The 22,095-nt window shown below is 41.8% G+C and overlaps 1 protein-coding gene across 4 annotated transcripts in view; it reads right to left on the reverse strand.

Moving 5' to 3' along the window:
• The window catches only part of SLAIN1 (SLAIN motif family member 1), a 90,020-nt gene extending 74,984 nt beyond the window's left edge, over positions 1 to 15,036 (reverse strand). Inside the window, exon 1 of one of the 4 annotated variants that reach the window (XM_008260074.4) lies at positions 14,179 to 15,034. In XM_008260074.4, the coding sequence (XP_008258296.2) occupies positions 14,179 to 14,795 (617 nt within the window). In that variant the 5' untranslated portion in view covers positions 14,796 to 15,034. Of the gene's footprint in view, positions 1 to 82; positions 6,708 to 14,178 lie in introns of those variants that run through there. The other 3 variants (XM_008260075.4, XM_008260076.4, XM_051849999.2) reach the window with 3 other exon arrangements.
• Between the last annotated feature and the right edge of the window lie 7,059 nt (positions 15,037 to 22,095).

A 22,095-nucleotide genomic window follows, 5' to 3' on the forward strand; every position in this document is an offset into this window, starting at 1 on the left:
GGTATGATACAGGTAGACAGAGTAACCTCTCTTTGGGGGGAGAACAATGTCTATTTAACAGTTTCTACAGAAGAAAACTCACATTTGATTGCTGTAAAGTACCAAAGTCATTTTTAATGGCAAATATTCCCCAAACAGAATAGGATACTTTCGGTAGTGACTTCAAAAAAGGTTCTATTGATGTCCCCCTTAACTGCACCTGAGGAAGAAATCAGGCACTTTTGTTACTGAAGTAGCCCTCAACAGGTCCTACAACGATCCATCTCACTTCACATTTCTAGAGCAACATTTTCATCTCTTTGGCAACAGAATCTCATGTAAACTCAGATAACTGGATGTAAACATGACCCCATAAGCAAGACAAATCTTAAGTGTACTGTAAAAGATTTAAAAAAGTCTAAACACAACTCAGTCAGTTGTTTGCCGATTCTATAAATCTTTAAATACATCAGCTATTTCTCCCATCTCAAATCTAGGCCAAGGAAAAATTTACGGTATTTCCCATTATAGGGTTATACAAGCAAGTTTATATTGAGGAATATCCACTAGTTAACTGAAAAGGCCAGGTGTGGGAGTGAGGGCGGAGGAAGAGCAAGTACCTCCTGGCAATTGCTGACCTCACTCAAGTAAGCTTGTTTTTAATTATAAATCTCATTAATTTAATATTCTTTCAAAGTTTCCCTAATTATAATGAGCATATATTCTTGAAATAACACTTCATTATTTGCAATTCCAATGTCCTAGACAAGACTTCTGCCTATGCTAGCAACTTATCAGCTATATCCAAGATTGCTGGGGATCATACTATTTTTCCATAGTTCTTTCTTATGGGTCAGAGATTGGGAAACTTCTCCTGCAAAGGGCCAGCTAGAAAATACCTGGGGCCTTTGGGTCACATGATCTCCCTCACAATTAGTCAATTCTGCCATCCCAGCCCAACAGCTTCAGAGCTGGTATGCAAGTGGAAAAGCACGACTGTTCCTACAAACTTCATTTATAGACACTGAAAGCTGAATTTCTAAGAATTTCCCACTCTTTTATATGATGGGGGGGGCGGAGTCAAAAGTTCCCATCACTTACCAGACATACATAACAAGCATCAGATCTGATTTGCCCTTGGGACACTGTGTACTAACTCTTGTTACAGATTCTCACTCTATAATAGAGCTCTTTTAACCCATTTAATGGAGGTGAGTGTTTGGCCTAGCAGTTAAGACACTTACACCCTACATAGGAGTACCTAATTTCAACACCTGGCTCCATCTCCGGACTCCAGCTTCCTACTAAGGCAGACCCTTGGAGGCAGCTCAAGCAATTGGGTCCCTGTCACCACCATCAGACACCTGAATTAACTTTCCAACTCCAGGCTGCAGCCTAGCCAGACTGCTGTGAGCATTTAGGGACTGCACCAGCAAATGGGAGCTCTTTTTCTGCCTCCCAGTTTTTTTAAAATTGATTTAACAGTAACTCCAATATCATTTTTTTCTTAGAGTGTGATCTATACTATTTCCATCAACTATTATATTAATTGTTTTAAAAATCATTTCCTGAGTCCTTCCACAGCCCTATTATGGGAACACTACTACTCCATCTTTCCTTGCTAACAGATCCAACTGGTGCCTCTCCCTAGTTCAAGTAAAGGTCCAGCTAGGCCAGTTCTTCAACTTTGCTGCATCAGAAATCACTTAAAAGGCTTGTGTGTATGGCTTGTGTGTGTGTGTATACACACACACACATATATAATATATATATACACACACACATATATAATGCATGAAACATCACCTAGTACTCCATTCATGTTTGTAGATGCAATTTTTAAGAGTCAAAAAATAAAAAGCAAATTAACAAGAACTACAGATATCGCTGGACCACACCCTGTAAGTTTCTAATTTCAGTAGGTTTGGAGTAGAGTCAGAGAACCTGCATTTCTAGCAAGTTCCCAAGTGATGGTATTGCTAGTGTGGAGACCACCCTGGAAGGGCATAGGGATAAGCAGTCACGGTGACTGCAGTGTTCTCCTTTGCCCAGCCATTCGTCCAGGCTCAAGCTCTAGGCACGACCACAGCTAGTAAGAACTGAGAGGGAAAAAAAAAAAATCAGTGATGAAGTTGAAGGCAAGATTTTCCTTAGATTTAAAGGGTAACAAAACCATAAGCTGCCTACAAGAAACATACTTTAAATATAGAAACACAGATTAGGTTGACATTAGGACAGAAATTAAACCAAACAAACAAAACACCCTCATGGTAAACCCTATACCCAGAACACTGCACTGCTAAATCTTAACAAACATTTCAAAGATAAAATTTTTCACAAACTCTTGCAAACAACCACCAGAAACACATTCTATGATGTACCACCCTGATACCAGAACTAGATGCAGACATCATCAGGGCAGAGACCGATCAGCATCCCTCATGAACAGATACAAAATGTCTACATATCTTGGGATCCCGAGGTCATGTTAGGATGCAAGTATCAATGTTATTTAGCAAATAAGTTAGAAAAGCATATCATAGTCTCAACGAACAAAAAAAATTACCATCCATTCCTGATTAAAGTTCTCTGCAAATGAAGACCAGAAGTACACATTCTCTATTGGATTAAAGGCATCTAACAGCATACTTCATGGTGGAAGACTGAAAGCAATCTCCCAAATATTAGAGCAAAACATGGACATGGGCTCTCATCACCTCTAGTCAACTCTACCAAGGGTCCTAGCCAGTGCAACTGGGCAACAATAAAAACATTTAGATGGGGGAAAAAATCTGTTTATTCAGATGATGTGATCATCTATTAAAATATTCTGGGGAATCTACCAAAAAAGATACTACAGCCAATAAGTGAGTTCTACACATCATTTTCATTTCTCCTGAAATTGTTCCATAAAACTAAATCACAATCATAATCCCAGCAGGATTTTTTTGTAGAAATGTGAAGATAACGAAATTCATATGGAAATGTGAAGATTCTTGAATAGTCAAACAACAGTTAAACAACAAAGTCAAAGCTTCTGCAAACTGAAAATGTGTCAAATGCTTAGTAATGAAGTAATTACAAAACTAAGTAACAAAGACAGTTTAATATGGCATAATCAATGGGAATCAACATTCCAGAAATAGAACCACACAATGGAATACTGACTGTAATCAAAATGCAGAGACCTTGGTGGAGAAGAGACAGTCTCTTGAACAAACACACACTGTTGGAACAAATGGATATCCTTATACGAAAAAGTGAACTTTGATCCATACTTCAAACAATATCCAAAATTCAAAATAGATCACAGGCAAAAATATAAAAGTTGAAACTGTGAAACTTCAATTAGATACCACAGATTAAAGCCTTTGTATTCTTGGGTTAACAATTATTTCTGCACTTAATCTTAGCCAAAAGGCTGAGAAGCGATAGAAATTGTATCTAAGAAATAATTTTTAAAACTAAAAATATAATCCATAAAAGAAATAATTATCTATTGGACTTTATCAAAATTTAAAAATTTGCTCACTGAAAAATACTGCTGAGAATGAGTGACAACCAATGGACTCTGAAAAAACTGGAAATCATACATCTGGTGACGAACTTATATGCAGAATACATAAGAAACTTTTGCAAACTCAATAATAAGCAACCCAATTAAAAATGAGTAAAAATGGACCAGTATTGTGAAGTAGTGGGTAATGCCATTTGGGCACTGGTTGTTATTCTGACTGCTCCACCTCTGATCCAGCTCCTTGCTAATAGCCTGGAGTAAAAAAAAAAATCAGAGGAAGAGGGCTCAAGTGTTTGGGCCCCTGGCACCCACATGTGAGACCAGAATGAAGCTCCTGGCCCAGGCCTGGCCTGTCCTTGGGCCTGCCCCATTCCAGTCCATTGCAGCCATTCACTGAGTGAACCAGCAGATGGAAAATCCCTCTCCCTCCCTTTTCTCCCCCTCTAACTCCTACCCTAGTGTTCAAATAAATAAATCTTTAAAAACTTGTCGAATGATGTGAACAGACATTTGACCAAAGTATACTGATGTCAAACAGGTATATGAAAAGATGTTCATAATTAGTCAAAGAAATACAAACCAAAATAACATACTACCACACAATCTGAATGGACTGGCCATAGCAAGAATTTGAGAAATATACTATGTCGGAAAATTTCATGCAGTGCCTATGCAAATGTAAAAGCATGTAACTACTTTAGAAGGGTGGGGAAACTTCTGAAAAAGTTGGCATACTCCTGAATCTCTTCCAGCCACTCAAGTCACTAAGTTTCTACCCAAGAGAAATGAAACAGTGTCCCTAAAGACTTGTATACAAGTGTTCAGTTCTATTTGTAATGATCAACAATTGGAAACAATTCAAATACCCAAGAAAAAAATAAGTGGATGTAAAAAACATGGTTATATCCATGCAAGTCAACAGCTTTCACTATAAAGAGGAATGAAGTGGATTCATGTAGCATCAAAAAACTTGAAAATAATTGGCCTAAAAAGAAGCTAGACAGATAAAAGAAAAACTATCTGAATTCACTGATGTGACACTATAAAAAGTGCAAATTAACCCACAGTGACAGAAAACAGATCAGGGAGTGTCTGGGTTGGGTATAGATAGGAACCGGAGAGAAGGAATACAAAGGATCACAGGGAAATTTAGTACTGGAACATGTTCATTATCTCAATTGTGGTAATGGTTTCAGGAGTATAAAGGAGAAGTCTTCAAAAAGTTCATGGGGAATACATATTATGAAAAACTATGCATGGATTTAAAAATATGCTGCACTAAAGAATTTTTACAAGACTAGTGTATTTATCTTATTTGAGAGGCAGAGACACAGACATGGAGAGTTGCCATCAATTGGTTCATTGTCCAAATTCCCAAAACAGCTGAGGACAAAATCAGGATCCAGGTATCCAAACCAGGTCTCCTGTGCATGGTAGGAATCCAGTTACTTAAACGATCACCACTGCCACCCAGGGTCTACATCAGCAAGAAGCTTTAGTAAGGGGCCAAAGCCCCAAGTATCAAACACAGAATACTTGGATATGGAACACAGGAGTCTTAGCTAACTATTTAATAGCTAGGTTCAACACTTGACCAAAATTTATCTATTAATACCATTCTTCCAAGAATTCTTTGAGGTACCCCCCTATATATGCCAAAGTCTATTTAAAAAGTATAATTAGATAGTTTGTCTACCAATTACGCTAAAATAAAACTGTTTAAGCAAGAAAAATGAGGGAGAGGAAGCAGAACATGGAGGCAGACTTCTTCCTATCCCTCAATGTTTCTAGGCAGCAAGACTCACAGCTGGCATTGACCATGTAGGCAAAGAGAAGCAGGTGCCACCATCCTGACAGGAATGGGCCGCTAGTTAGTTAACCGTGGAACTTCCTTATCTCTATTCTCCTCCAAGTTGACTCTCCTTACTGTTGACCACAGACACAAATGCCTGTCTCTGGGCCTTTGCTTGGTGTGCTCAGATCCCTCTCAGCCACAACCTTCTATTCCCTTCAGCATCTCGTGAGGATAACTGCTATCTCCTACTAGGAAGCACCCACCAATCAGTTTGCCTCCAGATTTCAGATCCTCTCACCAGCTTCTTTGGGATAGAATCCTTTTTGGCTTCTGTTTGCATAGGAACAACACCAGAAGATTCCTTAATCTCTCAGTACCTAATACAGTTCATTTGACCACTCAGCTTCACAGCATATTCAAAAGCACACACAGCTCACTTCCCACAGGCACACCTAGTTATTATGTGATCCAAAACCCCATGATTGTTTATGGGGATTTTTCCTTTTCCCCATTACATCTCCCATCCTGGTTATATGCAGTAATGTTTCATCCCCACCTTGACTTTCAGAGTAGGGGGATGACCATGACACTAAAAATGAGGAATTCATTTCTACACCTGCATACAGAACCGAAATAGTAGACTCCCATCTTACCCCACATAGCAAGTCTCACCACCCTTTCTCCACCACAGCCTAACACCAGAAACTTACTATCTGAATAGGCTGACACAAAGAAGCCCAGAATTCAGGCATACCAACATTACATGTAATTTATTTCTTTTTTTTTTTAATTTTTTTTTTTTGACAGGCAGAGTGGACAGTGAGAGAGAGAGACAGAGAGAAAGGTCTTCCTTTGCCGTTGGTTCACCCTCCAATGGCCTCCGCGGCCGGTGCGCTGCGGCCGGCGCACCGAGCTGATCCGATAGCAGGAGCCAGGTGCTTATCCTGTCAGGCATACCAACATTAACCAAAGGAAGAATGAGGTAATTCACTGAATCAGGGACTACATGGAAATCTACCTGCTGACTGTTACATCTGTAGAATTGACTATTGCTTATCTCCTTCATGAACATAGGTTTCAATCTGGAGAATCAGGTCAAGCAAAGAGGATTTAGAGATACTGAAAATTGGGCTGGTTACCCACTCAATCACCAGTCTACTTTACCAAAGCTCAACCCACACAGAGCTTTCCATTAACTCCAAGAATTCTTGTATGCAAAGATAACCAATGATACCAAATATCTGCAATATTCCTTTTTATACAAAACCTAAGTTAAATAGAAGAAGGAAATAACCAAGAAGAAAACAGTGCAGGGAACAGATACACATTCCAAGACAACCTTAATTGACATCACTGGAAACAAACTGTTGCAGTATAATATGTGTGTGACAAAAAAAAAAAAAAAAAAAAAAAAAAAAAAACACCAATTTCTTTAACTTGAACAATGAAACCATTCATGAAACACAAGTCATTACCTGAGTTTAGATCAAGTTGAAGATGTCTACCAGAGGTAAAATAAAGACATACTAGCAAGGGGAGAAAACAAAACAAACAAACAAACCTTCCTCTATTACGTGGACCCACATTTGATTGTTAAAAGATCTTTTAAAAAACATGTGGAGAACAAGCTACAAAAAAATGGGGGAAGGAGTAAATTTCCCAGAATTGAAAGGCAGGCCACAAAATCACATAAAAATATCCAGTACAACAAATGAACAAACCTATATAGTAAGGTACAGCATTTTAGAATCCTAGGGATAAGGAAAGCTAGAGTTGCAAAGGATTATATATCTCATTCATGATGCACTCCAAAGGCTAGAACAAAGTGGAACAATGCCTTTGAAAAATGGGAAGGAAGGAGACCGGCAACATGGCTCACTTGGTTAATCCTCCACCTGAGGCGCCGGCATCCCATATGGGTGCCGGGTTCTAGTCCTGGTTGCTCCTCTTCCAGTCCAGCTCTCTGCTGTGCCCCGGGAGGGCAGAGAGGATGGCCCAGGTGCTTGGGCCCTGCACCCGCATGGGAGACCAGGAGGAAGCACCTGGCTCCCAGCTTCAGATCGGTGCAGCACGCTGGCCGTAGCGGCCATTTGGGGGGTGAACAACGGAAGGAAGACCTTTCTCTCTGTCTCTCTGTCAATCTCTGCCTGTCAAATAAAAAAAAAAAAAAGAAAAGAAAAATGGGAAGGAAAATGATTGACAGATTTTGACACCCAGGACAACTATAATCATGTGAAGCAGAATAACATTTTCAAATAGGCAGGATCTCATACCTCCCATGCATGTCCTCTCTCTCAGACAGCTATTGTTCCCCCCTCAAGACACTAAATGAAATATGAAAACAGAATTTGAGAAACGAGAAATATGATGCAGGCACAAAACTGAAGGAATTCCCATAACAGTCCTATGCATCCAGCCTAGGGGCAAACAGTAAACCCTGGAACAGTGAGATTAACCATTTCAGAAAAGATAGCACCAAAACACACATTGTGAAGAGATTACTAAATGTGTGAGAACTTATCAAGGAAGTTTACAGTTTCACTAGTGTTTGGGGGAAAACAAACTGTGTAAGGAACCAAAGTGAACTCTTGGAGGAGCAAACTCTTGGAGGAGTTTAGAAAACATACAACAAGGCTTGGTTAATAAGTTGAAAAGAAAATGTGTGGGAGCTAATCCACAGAATACAGAGAAAAGGCAACATGAGCAAAATCGACATTTGAGATCTGATTGTTTACAGCCCTGTCTGTACTCTTGAGGAACAGTGGTTTTTCTACTTAGTACCTGTTGAATTCTTTATTTACTGGAGGGTTAATCTTATGATTATAAAGTAAATTGAGGGGCCTGTACTGTGGCATAGGGGGTAAACCCACCGCCTGCAGTGCCAGAATCCCATATGGGCGCCAGTTCGAGTTCCAGCTGCTCCACTTCCGATCCAGCTCTCTGCTATGGCCTGGGAAAGCAATAGAAAATGGCCCAAGTACTTGGGCCCCTGCACCCATGTCAGAGACCTGGAAGAAGCTCTTGGCTCAGCTCCAGCCACTGCGGAGTGAACCATCAGATGGAGGACATCTCTCCCTCCCTCTCCATAACTCTTTCAAATAAATAAATCTTTAAAGTAAATTGATAGTATGTCATTGCAAAAATTAAAATAAGAAAGGAAGAGGGAGGGTCAGGGCTAGGATAGGGTGGAAAGTATCACTATTCTCTTGAATTGTATATGAAATGAGATTTATTCCCCTTACAAATTTTTTAGGAAGATTATGAGAGAAAATATATGGCAGCTGAGAATGAACAGCAAAGAGCTAAGCCTTCATCTTCCACAACAAGGCCACAGGTGTTTTAGTAAAAGTATGACTGTGTGGAAACAAAATAAATTGCTGCAAGAGTGGACAGTGATGTCTGTTTGAGGGACTCAGAGGTAGGAAGTTGATGATTGCCATTTTACGTAACAACCCTTGCTACAGGTTTTTGAACCTCTTACATCCTACGTCTTGTGTTATTTTGATAAAACTGTAGAAGCACTATACAATGTACAATACTAAGACAAAAGATTTTCAGAAATAGTTCCCAAGCAATGCACCCAAGTCAGCTTTGACCCTAGTATTTCTATGACCTAGAGCTGGATTTAAATTTTAAAAAAAGGCAGTTAAGAAGATCATGGATCTATAAACTTCAATATAAGATCTCCAAAACTAGACTCAAACAAGGTAAAACCTGCATTTTTCATAAAAGCTTTAACTTTCCAAAAACCACAGTAATCACTTTTGGCATTACAATACCAATAACATTTATCATATCTTATTTTGCCTTCATTATTGCAACACACCTCTTAGTGACATACAAACTACTCTTTAAACTTCAGTCTCAATGTAGTGGGGGTGGTCTACGTAAAAATATTTTAAAAGCCTTACCCTAACACTTCAGAATCCTTCAAATGTTATAAAAGCTACATCTTCAAATGTCATGTTATTTTTCAATAATGTACAAAAGAACATGCCTAGAGACTATGGATCAATTGAACACTTTGTCCCTGTGGGTCAAATTCTTCCACTGACCCTTCAGTTGAACAGTTTGTCCTTGTGGAAGTCACAGAAGAAGTAGCTATTTCCATTACACCGTGGTTGACACCTACAGTTTATGTCACCAAGGATACAAGCATTGCTTTGAAATGCATTCAGCACAGTATGGTGGCTCAGGTCACTACTTCCAGATCCATGACTCCTGTTTAACATCAAAATCAAGTATCATTTTGATCATGGCCTGGAGAAGAAAATGGAGGGGTTTTTCATACCATGTTAGATTATTTGGAAATTACTGTCAACCATTCTGCTCAAACTCTGTTGCCTGTTTAACAAAGTTCAACCTAGTTCTACCAGTCACTCTAATTCATGGGCTGTATATATCAATATTCAGAGTAATGGCTTCAAACAGGCTCAGATTAACAACACCCAAACATCAAGTTCTATTGGAATAAAGGTAAAGCAAAGTTTAAGACCATGAGAAGAGTTCATCACCATGTGCTGGGACTCATTTGGCCAAATACGTGTGGTATAATTGATTTGGAAATAATGCCTTCGATTTCATTTTACTGCATTCACTGAAACAATTTCTCGATAATATCACATTTTCTTTTACTACATTTATCAGAATAATTTCCTGTTAACAAACATGTTTGACTTTTGGTTTATTTCAGCAAACATATCCAGGGAGAAATACTTCAACTGAATACATCTGAGGGACAAATTATTCATTTGATCCGAAACTATTACCCTTCTCACAGAATCCCTTCTTTTCCTTCCATTTCACATTATGGACCAGTGATTTAGTACATGGTAATACTGGGCAATCAAAATTCACACAAAGCCCACCGTAATAACACTGAATGTTTCAAATGAAGTACAGAAAAAACATCTGTTACCCTCAGGACATTTGGCTTTTAAACCACCCTTTTGCAAATAACTCAAATGGTATAGCAATATATATTTATAAATATATATATGCAGAAAAGTAATACGTGGTAATTTTCAGACAAGCAATTTTAAGAGCCTTCAATTGCCACAAGTAAAACTAAAACATCAGCACTGATCACAATCAACAGTCTTTTGTTCATGTCAATAGTGTTTGATTCACGAGCACCTGCTGGGATCAAATTGGGCAGCCACTGCAAAATTTAGCACCACTGAGCTATTAAAAGGGGATGTGAAGACCAAATTTTAGTTACTGAACTGCCCTATACCAAACTTTTCCTCTAGCCAACCCAAAAGACCGAGGTATGTATTTCGTTGTCTCTACAGTGTTTCAAAGTTACTCCTTTGAAATGTTATATATCATACACTTCAGTCAACTCCATTTGCTTCTGGAAAACACTGTGCATTTTCAATTAGCATTGTCAGAAAGTGAAGCACCCTCTGTTTTCACTGAAAATCAATTATGCAAAGAAACAGTTTAGGTGGTCTAATTTAGTGGTGCCATATGTGTAGTGCAAGGTGTTCAACAGCTTTGATGAAGAATTGGCAATGATTTTAGCCAGCTGTCTGGGGTCTTGGTACTACCCATGGAAGATGAGTATCTCATTCATTAAATTTCCTTTAATTTGTATATATCACCATTTTCCTTTGTATAATTAACAAATCTTCTCCTGTCCTTTCTAGATGGGCAAATAAAAACTGCCACATTTCCTTTACATAATTTCTGCTAATTCTAGCTCCACTAAAATAAAGCCCTAGTATTTCACATTGACAGACATTTTTATTCTCTTGAATGAGGGGGACAAGACCTGACCTCTATCTTAGTTCTACACTATCTTTAGATGGCTGGGCTTTTCTACCACTGTTCTTTAATGTATTTTGTTTTTGAACAATAAAAATTTGAGTGTTTCACCAGGATGGGCAAATATGTTCTTCATGTAAAATGAAAATAAAAACAAGCTTAATCAAGGCAATGATAATACTGTTAAGATGCAACAAACTGACCCCCCCCATCTACTGCACTTCAGAAAAAAAAAAAAGAAAAAAGAAAAAAGGTAGTCAAGCCACTGAATTGATCTTATAACCCACTATTGGGTTGCAACCTAGTATGCAGGAACAAGTTTATCAATGATACAGACACTCCTGTGTACATAATCTGAATTTAAATCTGAACCCTTTCAGTGACTAACTTGAAGAGCTGACACCAGCCATCTCACTCAACTTCTGGCTTTCCACACTCAAATACAGAAGCTGGAACAGGTCAAGAAAAAAAAAAAAAAGAGAGAGAGAGGTTGCTGTAATATAGTTAATAATGTTAGTAATTGGTTCCCATTGGCACTTCACACCAATCTGACTTCCTCTGCTTGTCCCTGATACCTCTCAGCCTGGTGACATGGGACAAAGATATGAAGCTTGAAGACACTCCTTTCACAAAGACTAACAATTCTTCTAGTCACCCCAGGTCTCACCAAGGCATCAAGACTGTAGTCCTCTTCTCTACCTCTCAAATAAGTTGATAAGTACAGGCAGGTGTTTAGCCTAGAGGCTTATATGCCATATTCTTGGCTCTGGCTCCCAAGTGCAGCTCACTGCTAAAGTAACCTGGGGAGGCACAGCAGGTCTTGGGTCAGTAAAGTGGATCACTGTCACCCACACGGGAGATACAGATTGAGTTCCTAGTGCCTGGTTTCTGCCTGGCCCACCCCCAGCCATTCTGGGCATTTGTGGAGTGCACATTTGGATAGGAATTCTGTGTCTCTCTCTTTTAAAAACAATTTTTAAGAAAAAAAATCTTCTGTATAGGAAGTGACTTTCAACATTTCAGCCCACCCCTAAAGTTAATGGCCCTTCCTTGTTTTTCTACCTGGGATTCAAAACCCATGCTTGTTTTGAGGAAGAGACTACGACCAGTATGCCATTTGTCCACTGAAACATTTGTAAAACCTCAAGGTGTTGATCTGATTTATTTACCTATATTCTTAATGAAATCAATAGAACCTGATACAATTCAGATTTGCTCCAAACCGTCTGAAGGACAAAATGCTACTCGCACTAAGTAAGTGTTTTTTTTTTAAAGTTATTTCAATGCTCTTTGGGCAAAAAGTACAGTACAAAAGGAAAACCTAGATATCAGTATACTAGCAATAGTTGAATAAATATGGCAGCCATCAAGAAAATATTAATATTAAATTAGCTGTCACGTGCTATATACTGACAAGATATTTTTACTACATGCTAATATTTTTAAAGCATAAAGTTGGTTACCTGCATTAAAAATGCAAACAAATGTCCTTCCACTGTTTACATACATACCAGAAAAAGCCAATCAGAAACAAAGTTAATCTACAATAACTTTAAAGTGGTATAAAGGCTTACAGTTACTAGCGAAAGCCTAAGAATCATCCTGAGACCATTTTCCAGTCCTGTATTCACGCTGAAACTGCGGTGGTATTGGTAATGCCCAGGCTTCTTGTAAAGGTGTAGCTTCCAAAGAAAGGCTGGATGTTCCAGAGGTGGGGAGTTGTTGCCTTTCTACAGCTTGAGCTCCCTTCACAGCTCCCAAGAGTGAACTACTGAGAAGGAAGCATATGCCTCTGAGAAGCTTGTTCTAGCTCTACATATTTTAATTCTTGAATCAAACCAATTAACACTTTGCACTTACAGTTCTCACTTAGAGTAACATGAAGGGCAAGGTGCAGAGCAGTTCCCAGGAGGAAGCCCATAAGGCGCTCCAGCTCCAGCTTCCCTCCTGCAAACACTCAACAGCAGCACAAAGGAAGTGAGGAACACCCAGCAGGAAAGTTAGGACGTGCCCCACAGAAGAGGACCCAAGATCAAATAGGGCTGCAGCTGCACTTCTGGCCACTACTGTGCACAAGGTGAACCCTACTTACTCTCTGCAGGAGCCCAAGTTGCACCTGACCTGACCTTCTACTTATCCGACCACTTCTCACCACGGCCAGCGATGGAGAAAACACAGGAACCAACCAAAAGTCAGTCATGAGATGACCATTACTATCTCAGCAAGCAAGGAGAAAAATACAACATAAAAGAAACTTCCCTCAAAGTTTCTCAATGACGAGAAGTAGAGCTAAGCAGATCTCCACGAAATGCTGCCAGCCTCAATAAATTTGATAGCCAACTTCAACGTTTCTAAAACTCATACACACACATCCACACAAAGCTCTCTAATCTCAATTTTCTTGAATCTATAGAGATTGCACAAAGTTGTCCGGTTTCTAGGTTTTAAATGTGCTTTGAACTGGCTCACTGCATTCCCTGAAAAGCCCTCTTTTGGGACACCATTGCTGAGCGCAAAGCCAGTGAGGTCAGCACATTTTGAAAAGAGGCTATCAACGGAAACGCAGCCAAAGACAGCATCGGACCGCACGGCTCAAACTCCACAAGCATCAGTCTCTCTCTCTCTCAGGACAATCCATCAGTAGGTGGCTTCGGATGCCGCGAGAAGGCACAGGGGCAAGCCCTGGGCGGCGATGGCTTCAAGAATCAGGGTCGCAGCCAGAAGCCAAACCCAAATACTCCCCTTTTGTCACTCACACACACACACACACGTCTGGGATTCAGCAAGGAGACAAGATGACATGCATTTTGCAATTGATGCTAACGAGGAGCTCGAGACACAATCATCAGCCAAGGGCACAAGACGGGCACATGGAGGGGAACAGCTATTCCCCAGTTAGATCGATGTGAGCTATTCGAAAATGGTTTTCCGCCGTCGTGAAAAAAGCCTCAGCTCAAGGCCTGAGCCTGCACCTGCCGGGCCATCCGGTGCTACAGCCGCGGGAGTTGCAAAGCAACCACCAGGTTCCCCATTTCCTCCCAGATCCAACTCCCGCCGGTTCCCCGAGGCCTCGAGGCCGGGGAGCCAGGGGGCCTGGGGGCCTGGGGGGATGCAGTACCAGGTGGTGTCGTCCTCGTCCCGCCAGGCAGCCACGCTCTCCAGGTCCAACGGCTCCACCTCGTCCAGCAGCGTGGGGGGCGGCGAGGGAGGTGCGGCGGCTTCCCCCGGAGGCGTCCCGGCGCCCCCTGGTTCCGGCCCGCCGCTGCCCGCGCCGAAGAAGCCCGTGGCAGGCTTAAAGTAGACGAAGGGCGCCTCGGGGGGCTGCGCCAAGCTGCAGAGCAGGGAGGGCGCCGGGCTGGGCAAGCAGTAGGTCCCGGGGAACGCGGGGCTGGAGCCGCCGCTGCCGCTGCCGGCGCCCCCGGCCCCCAGAGCCAGCCCGAGCCCCAAGCTTCCCGAGGCCGCGGCGGCTGCCGCTACGGCCGGGGGGCTCCGCGGACCCAACGGGCTGCAGGCCCCGGCGGGCGGCGACGCGGCGGGTGGCGGCGTCGGCAGCAGCAGCAGGTGCGGGGCGGCGGCCGCGCTGGCCGCACGACTCCGCAGCTGTTCGTTCTGCTTCTCCAGCTTGCGCACCAGCTCCTGCAGCTTCTTCACCTCCAGCTCCGCGTTCACCACCGGCCCGGAGCCCGCGCCGGAGCCGCCCCCCGGCGAGGCGCATTTCACCTGCTCCGCCATCATCTTGGGCCCCGAGGGGCGCCGCGGCCGCCGGGTGGTGCGCGCCGCTGCGCCCTCTGCTCCGGCCGCAGGGAGGCTACCGCTGCTTTGCTGCCGCCCCGGCCCCGAGGGCCCACCGAGCTGGGACCGAGGCCGAGTGAGCCGTACGCATTAGCACCGGGCCCCAGCCTCCGGCACAGGCAGCCGCCGCCGAGCTACTCTGCACATGCTCAGTGCGTCCCTCCAGTCCCCTGGGCGCCGCCGCGGCTCCGGGTTTTAGCCGCGGCCCCGGGGCGGGGCGCGGGGCTGGGGGGCGGGGCTCTCCTCTGGGGGCGTGGCCGGCGGTGCGGGCCGGGGTCCGGGGCCGCCAGGCCCACCCACACTACCTAACCCCGGGTCTCTGATTGGACCCGGCCTGAACTTTCCCACCGCGGCCACTTGCTCCCACCACTGTGGAGAGAGTGCGCAGCGCGCATCCCAGCACCAGGGGCGGGGCTCCGAGAAAGCCGCAGCAGGTGCCAGCCCTGGAGGAGGAGGGCCCCCGACCTGCTGGTTGGCTTCCTTCCAAGGCACTCTTGGGCGTGACGACAGGATTTATTAGCCGCTAACGAACGAAATCTGTAGAGAACCGAACAGTTGGAGAACGTTATCCTAAAATCAGAAAAGTAGACACGTGGAACCAAGACTTTGAGAAGATGCTATTGATGCAATAATTTGTAGTACGGACACAAAATGGTGGCAGAAGGGAGGTGGAAGAGGAAGGAGGGAGAGCGGCTAACGGTCCGCGTGTTCCGTTTATTCTAAAATAATCGTTTGAACTCTTCTATTATTCCACTGTTTGTCACAATAAAGCAAGAGTTGCTTTTTTCATTATATACTTACAACATTCATTAGACTAAAGATCTTCTTCGCTGCCCTAAGATCTAGAACAAATCGGTTTAAAAAATATGGTTATGGGGAGAAATATGGGTACAATTGTATAGTGCTCCATCTGTTAAATAATTTACAAGTTATTAAAGACGGACTTGCTATGGAGTGGGGAGGGGGGGAAAAACCACCTCAGCGTTCTACCCAATACCTTCTAATCTCACCTATAAAACTGCTATTTCTTACCTCGGACAAGCCCATCGCCAAATCAGCTTTTTTTTTTTAAGTCTTCTAAGCAGAAGAATTGAATTATATTTCAGTCAATTAATATTGATGTAACATTTTTGAGTATTCGACCTACTCATGGTAAAGCCTGAGGTGCTGCTGTGAGAAACGTCCACCCCACCAGTTCTTACCTGCAGATACACTATCTAGTGTTCCTCAGTCAAGGACTTGACACACCAGTCTTTGTAGCAATGGACTGCATCCCTCAGGAACTGCTAGCACGTTGCAGCTATTGGTTTTAGATTTGGCTCTGTGCCTTCCAGCTCAGAAACCCTTGTGTCTCCCCAGTTGTCAACCTGCATCATTAGCTTCCGTGTTTAGGTTGGATGTTCTGCACTTAACTTGCTTGGTGAGTACTTCCATAAATTAGGAAAATGTGTGTGACGATTAACTCCCTTGAATCTCCCCCTGTCTGGTACCCCAGCTATGCTAGCCTATCACCTAACCACCTGTGTCTCCGGTCACCTTTGCAAGTTTCAGTCTATCTTTTCTATATTTTGGCTATTACTAAAACGTGGAGAAGTGGAATAATACTACTGAAAGTCCTCAATAAAGAATCTATTGAAGGATTTTTCCGCATGCTCAGTGGCAGATGTGGGTAGCAGTATTCCTGCAACACAAAGAAAGGGAGAAGGCAGACACAATGAGAACAAAGAGCTGCTGGGTTCCACAGTGATGAAAGAAATTGGGCACAGGCACAGAACAGTGAAAACCACAAGAATTAAGAGGTAGAGAGAAGCAGTCGTTTTACCGCAAAATTTATACACTCTAACGGAGAGAATCAGCAGCCCTCTCCTCCCCCACTTACCCAATATGGTCTATAGAAAACATGCAAGCAACCAGTAGTCAAGCTTTGGAACTGTTTTCTAAGCAACAATTACTATAAAAATCTTCATTGTTTAAAAATAAAGCACTCATTGAAATTTCGACCTAGATAAGAAGAGGAAATGTTCTCTTTTTTTCCACATCCATTTTGCATTTTTCTTCTGAAAAGACAAACTTGCCCTCCTCTTGTGTGTTTTAAAGTGTGAAATAACTCATGTCCAGAGAAATGTTAAGCAATTCTTTTCTAGTTATGCCTTCTTAATTCCCTTAAGAGAATTGCAGGTGCACCCCTAACAGAGATCCTCAAAATGCACACTGACTTTAAGTTGGTATCCCAGGATGCCAATGTCTTTGACATATAGAGAAGTTGTTAGTGTCAAAGTTTTAATTAAGCAGTCTTGGTGTTTTATTTGAACAGATTTGTAAGCTGTTGCCTGCAGAGTTGTTCAATTTTAAGTTTTTTAAATTTTGAATAAAATACACAAGTGCTGTCTGATGTTCACAGAGAAGATATGAAAATATGGAAATGCACATCTCGTGCTTTAAGGATACATTTGAAACACCATAAAGTAATGAGGAACATTCATATATCACACATTCAAAACTGAGTAATAAATAGATATTGCTCCAGTAAGTCCTATTCATTATGCTTCATCACTACACCGTGGTTGCTCTAGTGAATTAGGAAACAAACTTATTTTAGCTTGTGTTTATTCACATATATCTCTAATAGTATCTAGAGACATCAAAATGACCCAGCAACACAATTGTAAGAGAAAAATCATTTCATCAATATACAAATGTAATTCTCCAAGGAAATCTAGGAACAGCCCGTTCTTATGCCGGTGGCACAGTTGATAGGGTATGTTACTCACTGGTCATGAAAATGATTAAGTTCTCAGGAGCTTCTAATGGCCCAACTACAACTCTCCTTTCCTTTCTTTGCCTTAGTGTAAAATTCCTCCTCAAGTAAGCCTTTTATGTATTAAACATAGATTTTCACTCAGTGCACCTGACAAACCCTACTGTGGACACAATATTAATTCAAGTTTATGGATCCAATTACTATAACAGAGAAAACAATCACCTAATGTGTTGAACTAGGGTCAAGAAGCCAAAACATGTTTTCAAGTTGATTCAGATTACAGTGTTTGAGTGAGTTTTGTGATTTTTAATGTAGAGTACCTTTTACCTCTACAGAATAGACTTGAACACTGTTCATCCTGTTGCCCATGTGCAGTGCCTGGCACACTGCCTCGCTCACATAAACAGAACTTGAAATGTTTTTTCAAAACATAAATGAATAAATAATGAAATCAACAAGTTCTATCTGGAATTTAGACAAGGACTTAATTAATCATTTCCATGAGCCTCATTTATTATACAATTAAAGACATAGGAAGATTAGGCTTCCTGGGGACCCCATACAATCGATTGTTTCACACCTGACCCATCTAAAACAAACAAAACACTTGCTGCATCTAATGTATTACAAGTTAATGTCAGAGGATAATGTGAACAGAAAACAAATATTCATGAAGGCACAATTTATAAAAACAATCCTTGTGTAGGTTTCTCCATCCAATCCCAGCTACTTGCATTCTTTCCCAAAACCCATGTCATTTTTCACCCTCTAAAGTTCTTCATAGTAGTAGCCATAATACTGCCTATAATTCTGTTTATTGGGTCTGGAGTTGTGACCCAGCAGCTGAAGCCAACATCTATGATGCAGGCATCCCATATGGGTGGTGGTTTGAGTCCCAGCTGCTCTGCTTCTGATCCAGCGCCCTGCTAATGGCCTGGGAAAGCAGCAGAAGATGGCCCCAGTGCTCGGGCCCCTGCACCCAACTGGGATACCTGAAGAAGCTCCTGGCTCCTGGCTTCTGCCTGGTTTAGCCACGGCCACTGCAGTCATTTGGGAAGTGAACCAGTGAATATAAGATCTCTTTTTCTCTCTCTCTCTCTCCTCCACCCCGTGTAACTATTTCAACTAAATAAAAACAAATCTTACAAAATGAAAAAAAAATATTCTGTATGTTTATCTGGCAAGCTATACTTATAAGTACCCTTTCTAACAAACACTCATTACGTGCTCTTTATGTTACAGTCACAGACCTCCATGATTTTTGTAAAGTTAGACAATCTCTACACCATGGAGACTTCACCTGGTTAGATAAGGAAGCACATAAGCAACTATAAAATAAGACTTACTATGATAAGTATCATGATGAAAATACAAATCAACACAGGGCATGGATGGAAGGAGCAATTTTAGCTAAAAATCTGGGGGAAATTTTATGTAAAAACTATACATCATTTCATTTGGTTCCCTTCAAGCTTTGAGGCATTAGGGCAAGTTTGGTAATATTAATCAGACAGGATGTGGGATATATAAAAGCAACAATAACACCAGGATATTAACTCCAACTGTAATTCTTTTTTTTTTTTTTAAGTAAACCTGACTTTTAAAACTTTTGTATTTGTTTTCCTTTTTATTTGAAAGGCAAAGAGGGAAGATATACAGAGAGGGAGGGAGGGAGGGAGAGAGGGAGGGAGAAAGGGAGAGGGAGAGAGAGAGAGAGAATCTTCCGTCAGCTGGTTCATTTCCCAAATTCCTGAAACAGCCATTGCTGGGCCAGACTGAAGCCAGGAGCCAGAAACTCCTTCCTGGTCTCCACTGTGGATGGCAGGGACCCAAGTACTTGAGCCATTATCTGCTGCCCCCCAGGGTGAGCATGAGCAGGAAGCCAGATCAGAGGCAAAGGAGTTGAGACTCAAACCAGGCACTCCGATGTGGGGTGGGGCCAATCCAAGCAGGGCCATAAGTACTGCCTAAATGCCTGCCCTTCCACCTGTACTCTCAATGTTTCATCTGCAGTAAATTTGTTTTACTTTTAATGCCAGAAAAGAAACTTCCTACAATTTTTCTTAATTGTACCCATCACTGCTTACTAAATTCCAAAAATTGCTATAACCCCTTTACATGTTCTTACCTGGACATCAAAAAATCCTTTGAGACTGTTATTTTATAAATAAGGAAGCCAAGGCACAGAGGACAAACTACTCCAAGTTACCTAGCCCGTAAGTGGCCAAGCCAGAATTAGAAGGTAGGCAGTCTGATTTCAGAGTCCAGGCTCCTAAATAGCATTTACCCTTTGCACGTCTTCAGCAGCACCCAGCAGAGTGTCCCGCTTTGGTGTCCGTGGCTTATAAATAATAACTGACTCTCTGCCTTATGCAAAATCAGTAGCCTGTGGTGCCTTGAACAAAGTCTGATTCATTAACAAACAGATATTTCTGCAACTTTAAAGGTCACCAGACACAGATTAGGAAACAGTCAGCTTCCAACATCAACAAAGTGGCCAATGCTGGTACAATGTCTTTGACAGTACAATGGCAATTCATTCAATGCTCATTTCTGAGCAGATGACAAACACAGCACAAATTGTAGCTGCTCTGTTTTGCATCTCAAGCCGTTTGAATTCTTCAAATGTCAATATCACGCTTAAGAATGCCCAAAATAAATAATATCACAACCTGCATCAGACCTAAACAGATCCAGTACTGGATTTGGAAGAGTTTTAAAACTCAAAAAGTGTTAAGAAGTTCAGAAGTTTTTTCAAAATCTAAAACTTTTTAACCTAAAATGAAGACATTTCTGAACAAGGTTTGCCCTTCCCATAAATGCTTTGATTGCTTAAACCTTGAATAATAGCATCATTTTAAAAGCACTTTCATTTTCATTTTTCAGAATTTAACTTCATGAGAGATAAATGAATCTGGTATGGTTTGAGTCTGGCTGGAAAGATGGGCAATTTATGTTACCATCATCCTGAATGTCTACTTTCAAGCTTTTGAGAGTTTTTAGATTAGAACCACCTATTTCCTTTTACTTAAGGATGTATGTAAACATAAAAGTTAATGCGGTAGAGTTTTCTCTTTTCAAAAGTTAGTTTTCTTTGATAACTTATAATACATTGCAGTAAACTGCAGTGTGGCCAAACAAAGCCAGAGGTGATCTGAAACAGTGACATGGCAAGCAACAGGCCCTCCTCTTGATGCTGGAATTTGACACCTTAAAAATGTATCGGAATGCGGCCCCTTAAAGTTCCCCAGAAGTCCCACCTGGGTGCCACATATGTTATCGGAATTTGGGGTGCATACGATATCACCATATGCTTATTAATAATTCCCCAATATTAATAAGCCCGAATGGGTTCTTGCCTAATATTTAGATAAGAATTCTAAATGCCGGCATAAATGAGTGAGGCAGCATGGTGCATTTTAAGCTTTTATTAAGTGCGAAAGATACATAGGAGAGTGAGGGCTTTATCTAAGAGGGGTAAATCAAGTCCAGGAACCAGCCACGTGGAAGAGCATCCAAGCCAGGAGGCATAGGGCGGGTTGGCCCGAAGGCCATGTGCCCTGAAGGCTCAGGGCTACAGCCAGCCCCCTACCAGCAAGAGGCCAGGGCGAAGAGAAAGGAGGAAAGGACAGACACACCCTGTCCCAGGCTTTTAATCCACTTCAAAGGGGAGTGGTTAATTAACCTGATTGGCTAGTGGGCACTCAGGTGTGGCCAGGTAGGGGCATGAGGTCACACAGGGGAGTAGTGAACGCGTGGTCTTCCAGCTCACAAACCTAATCAATTTTAACCTATATGCCTGCCTACTTCACTCTGACAGAGAATCCTGCTCATTCTCTTTCAAGAGCCTTGTGCAGTTGCAAGGATGTGGCTCTTAGAATCTCAATAAATTGCAATGGAAAGCAGGACATACATAGAAAATAATACACCAGTCTCCCTGTCAAGTCATCATATTCTAGAGTTGTAAATCAGTCTCAAAGAAGTTACTGCAAGTACATGCAAAAGGAGCCTCTAGTGGGTGTCCATTTGTCATGTGTATACATAGTGAATTTTCAGAAAAGGGTGATAATTATATCATAAAGAGGTGATCTGTGCTACACTTAGAATATCTCCTCCCAGATCCTTCACAGAGGGAATGGTTACAGTCCCACTACAGAAAGATTGTTCCATCATGATTACAGATGCATTATTTTTTAAACTCAGCATTATTTTTGTGAATTTGATTTTAGGAAGATGTATGTCAGTTACCATATGCTGTTCTGTGCTTGTCTTCACTAAACCAGAGTGAAAAGAGCTCAAAGATGAATGGCTCTAGGAACTAAACAATGACCAACTGCATACAACTCGGGAGAATTATTTACTAGGATGGTTTTTCAGCTTTACAACCAGTAAAGCCTCTGTTTTCAGACTCTGGGCTTTGTTTGATAGCATTTGTAAGCAATTTTTTTATTAGTGTATGTAAAACAGTGTCAGAAACCTCCC

Source organism: Oryctolagus cuniculus, chromosome 9, assembly GCF_964237555.1.
Source record: "Oryctolagus cuniculus chromosome 9, mOryCun1.1, whole genome shotgun sequence".
NCBI classification, from domain to species: domain Eukaryota; kingdom Metazoa; phylum Chordata; class Mammalia; order Lagomorpha; family Leporidae; genus Oryctolagus; species Oryctolagus cuniculus.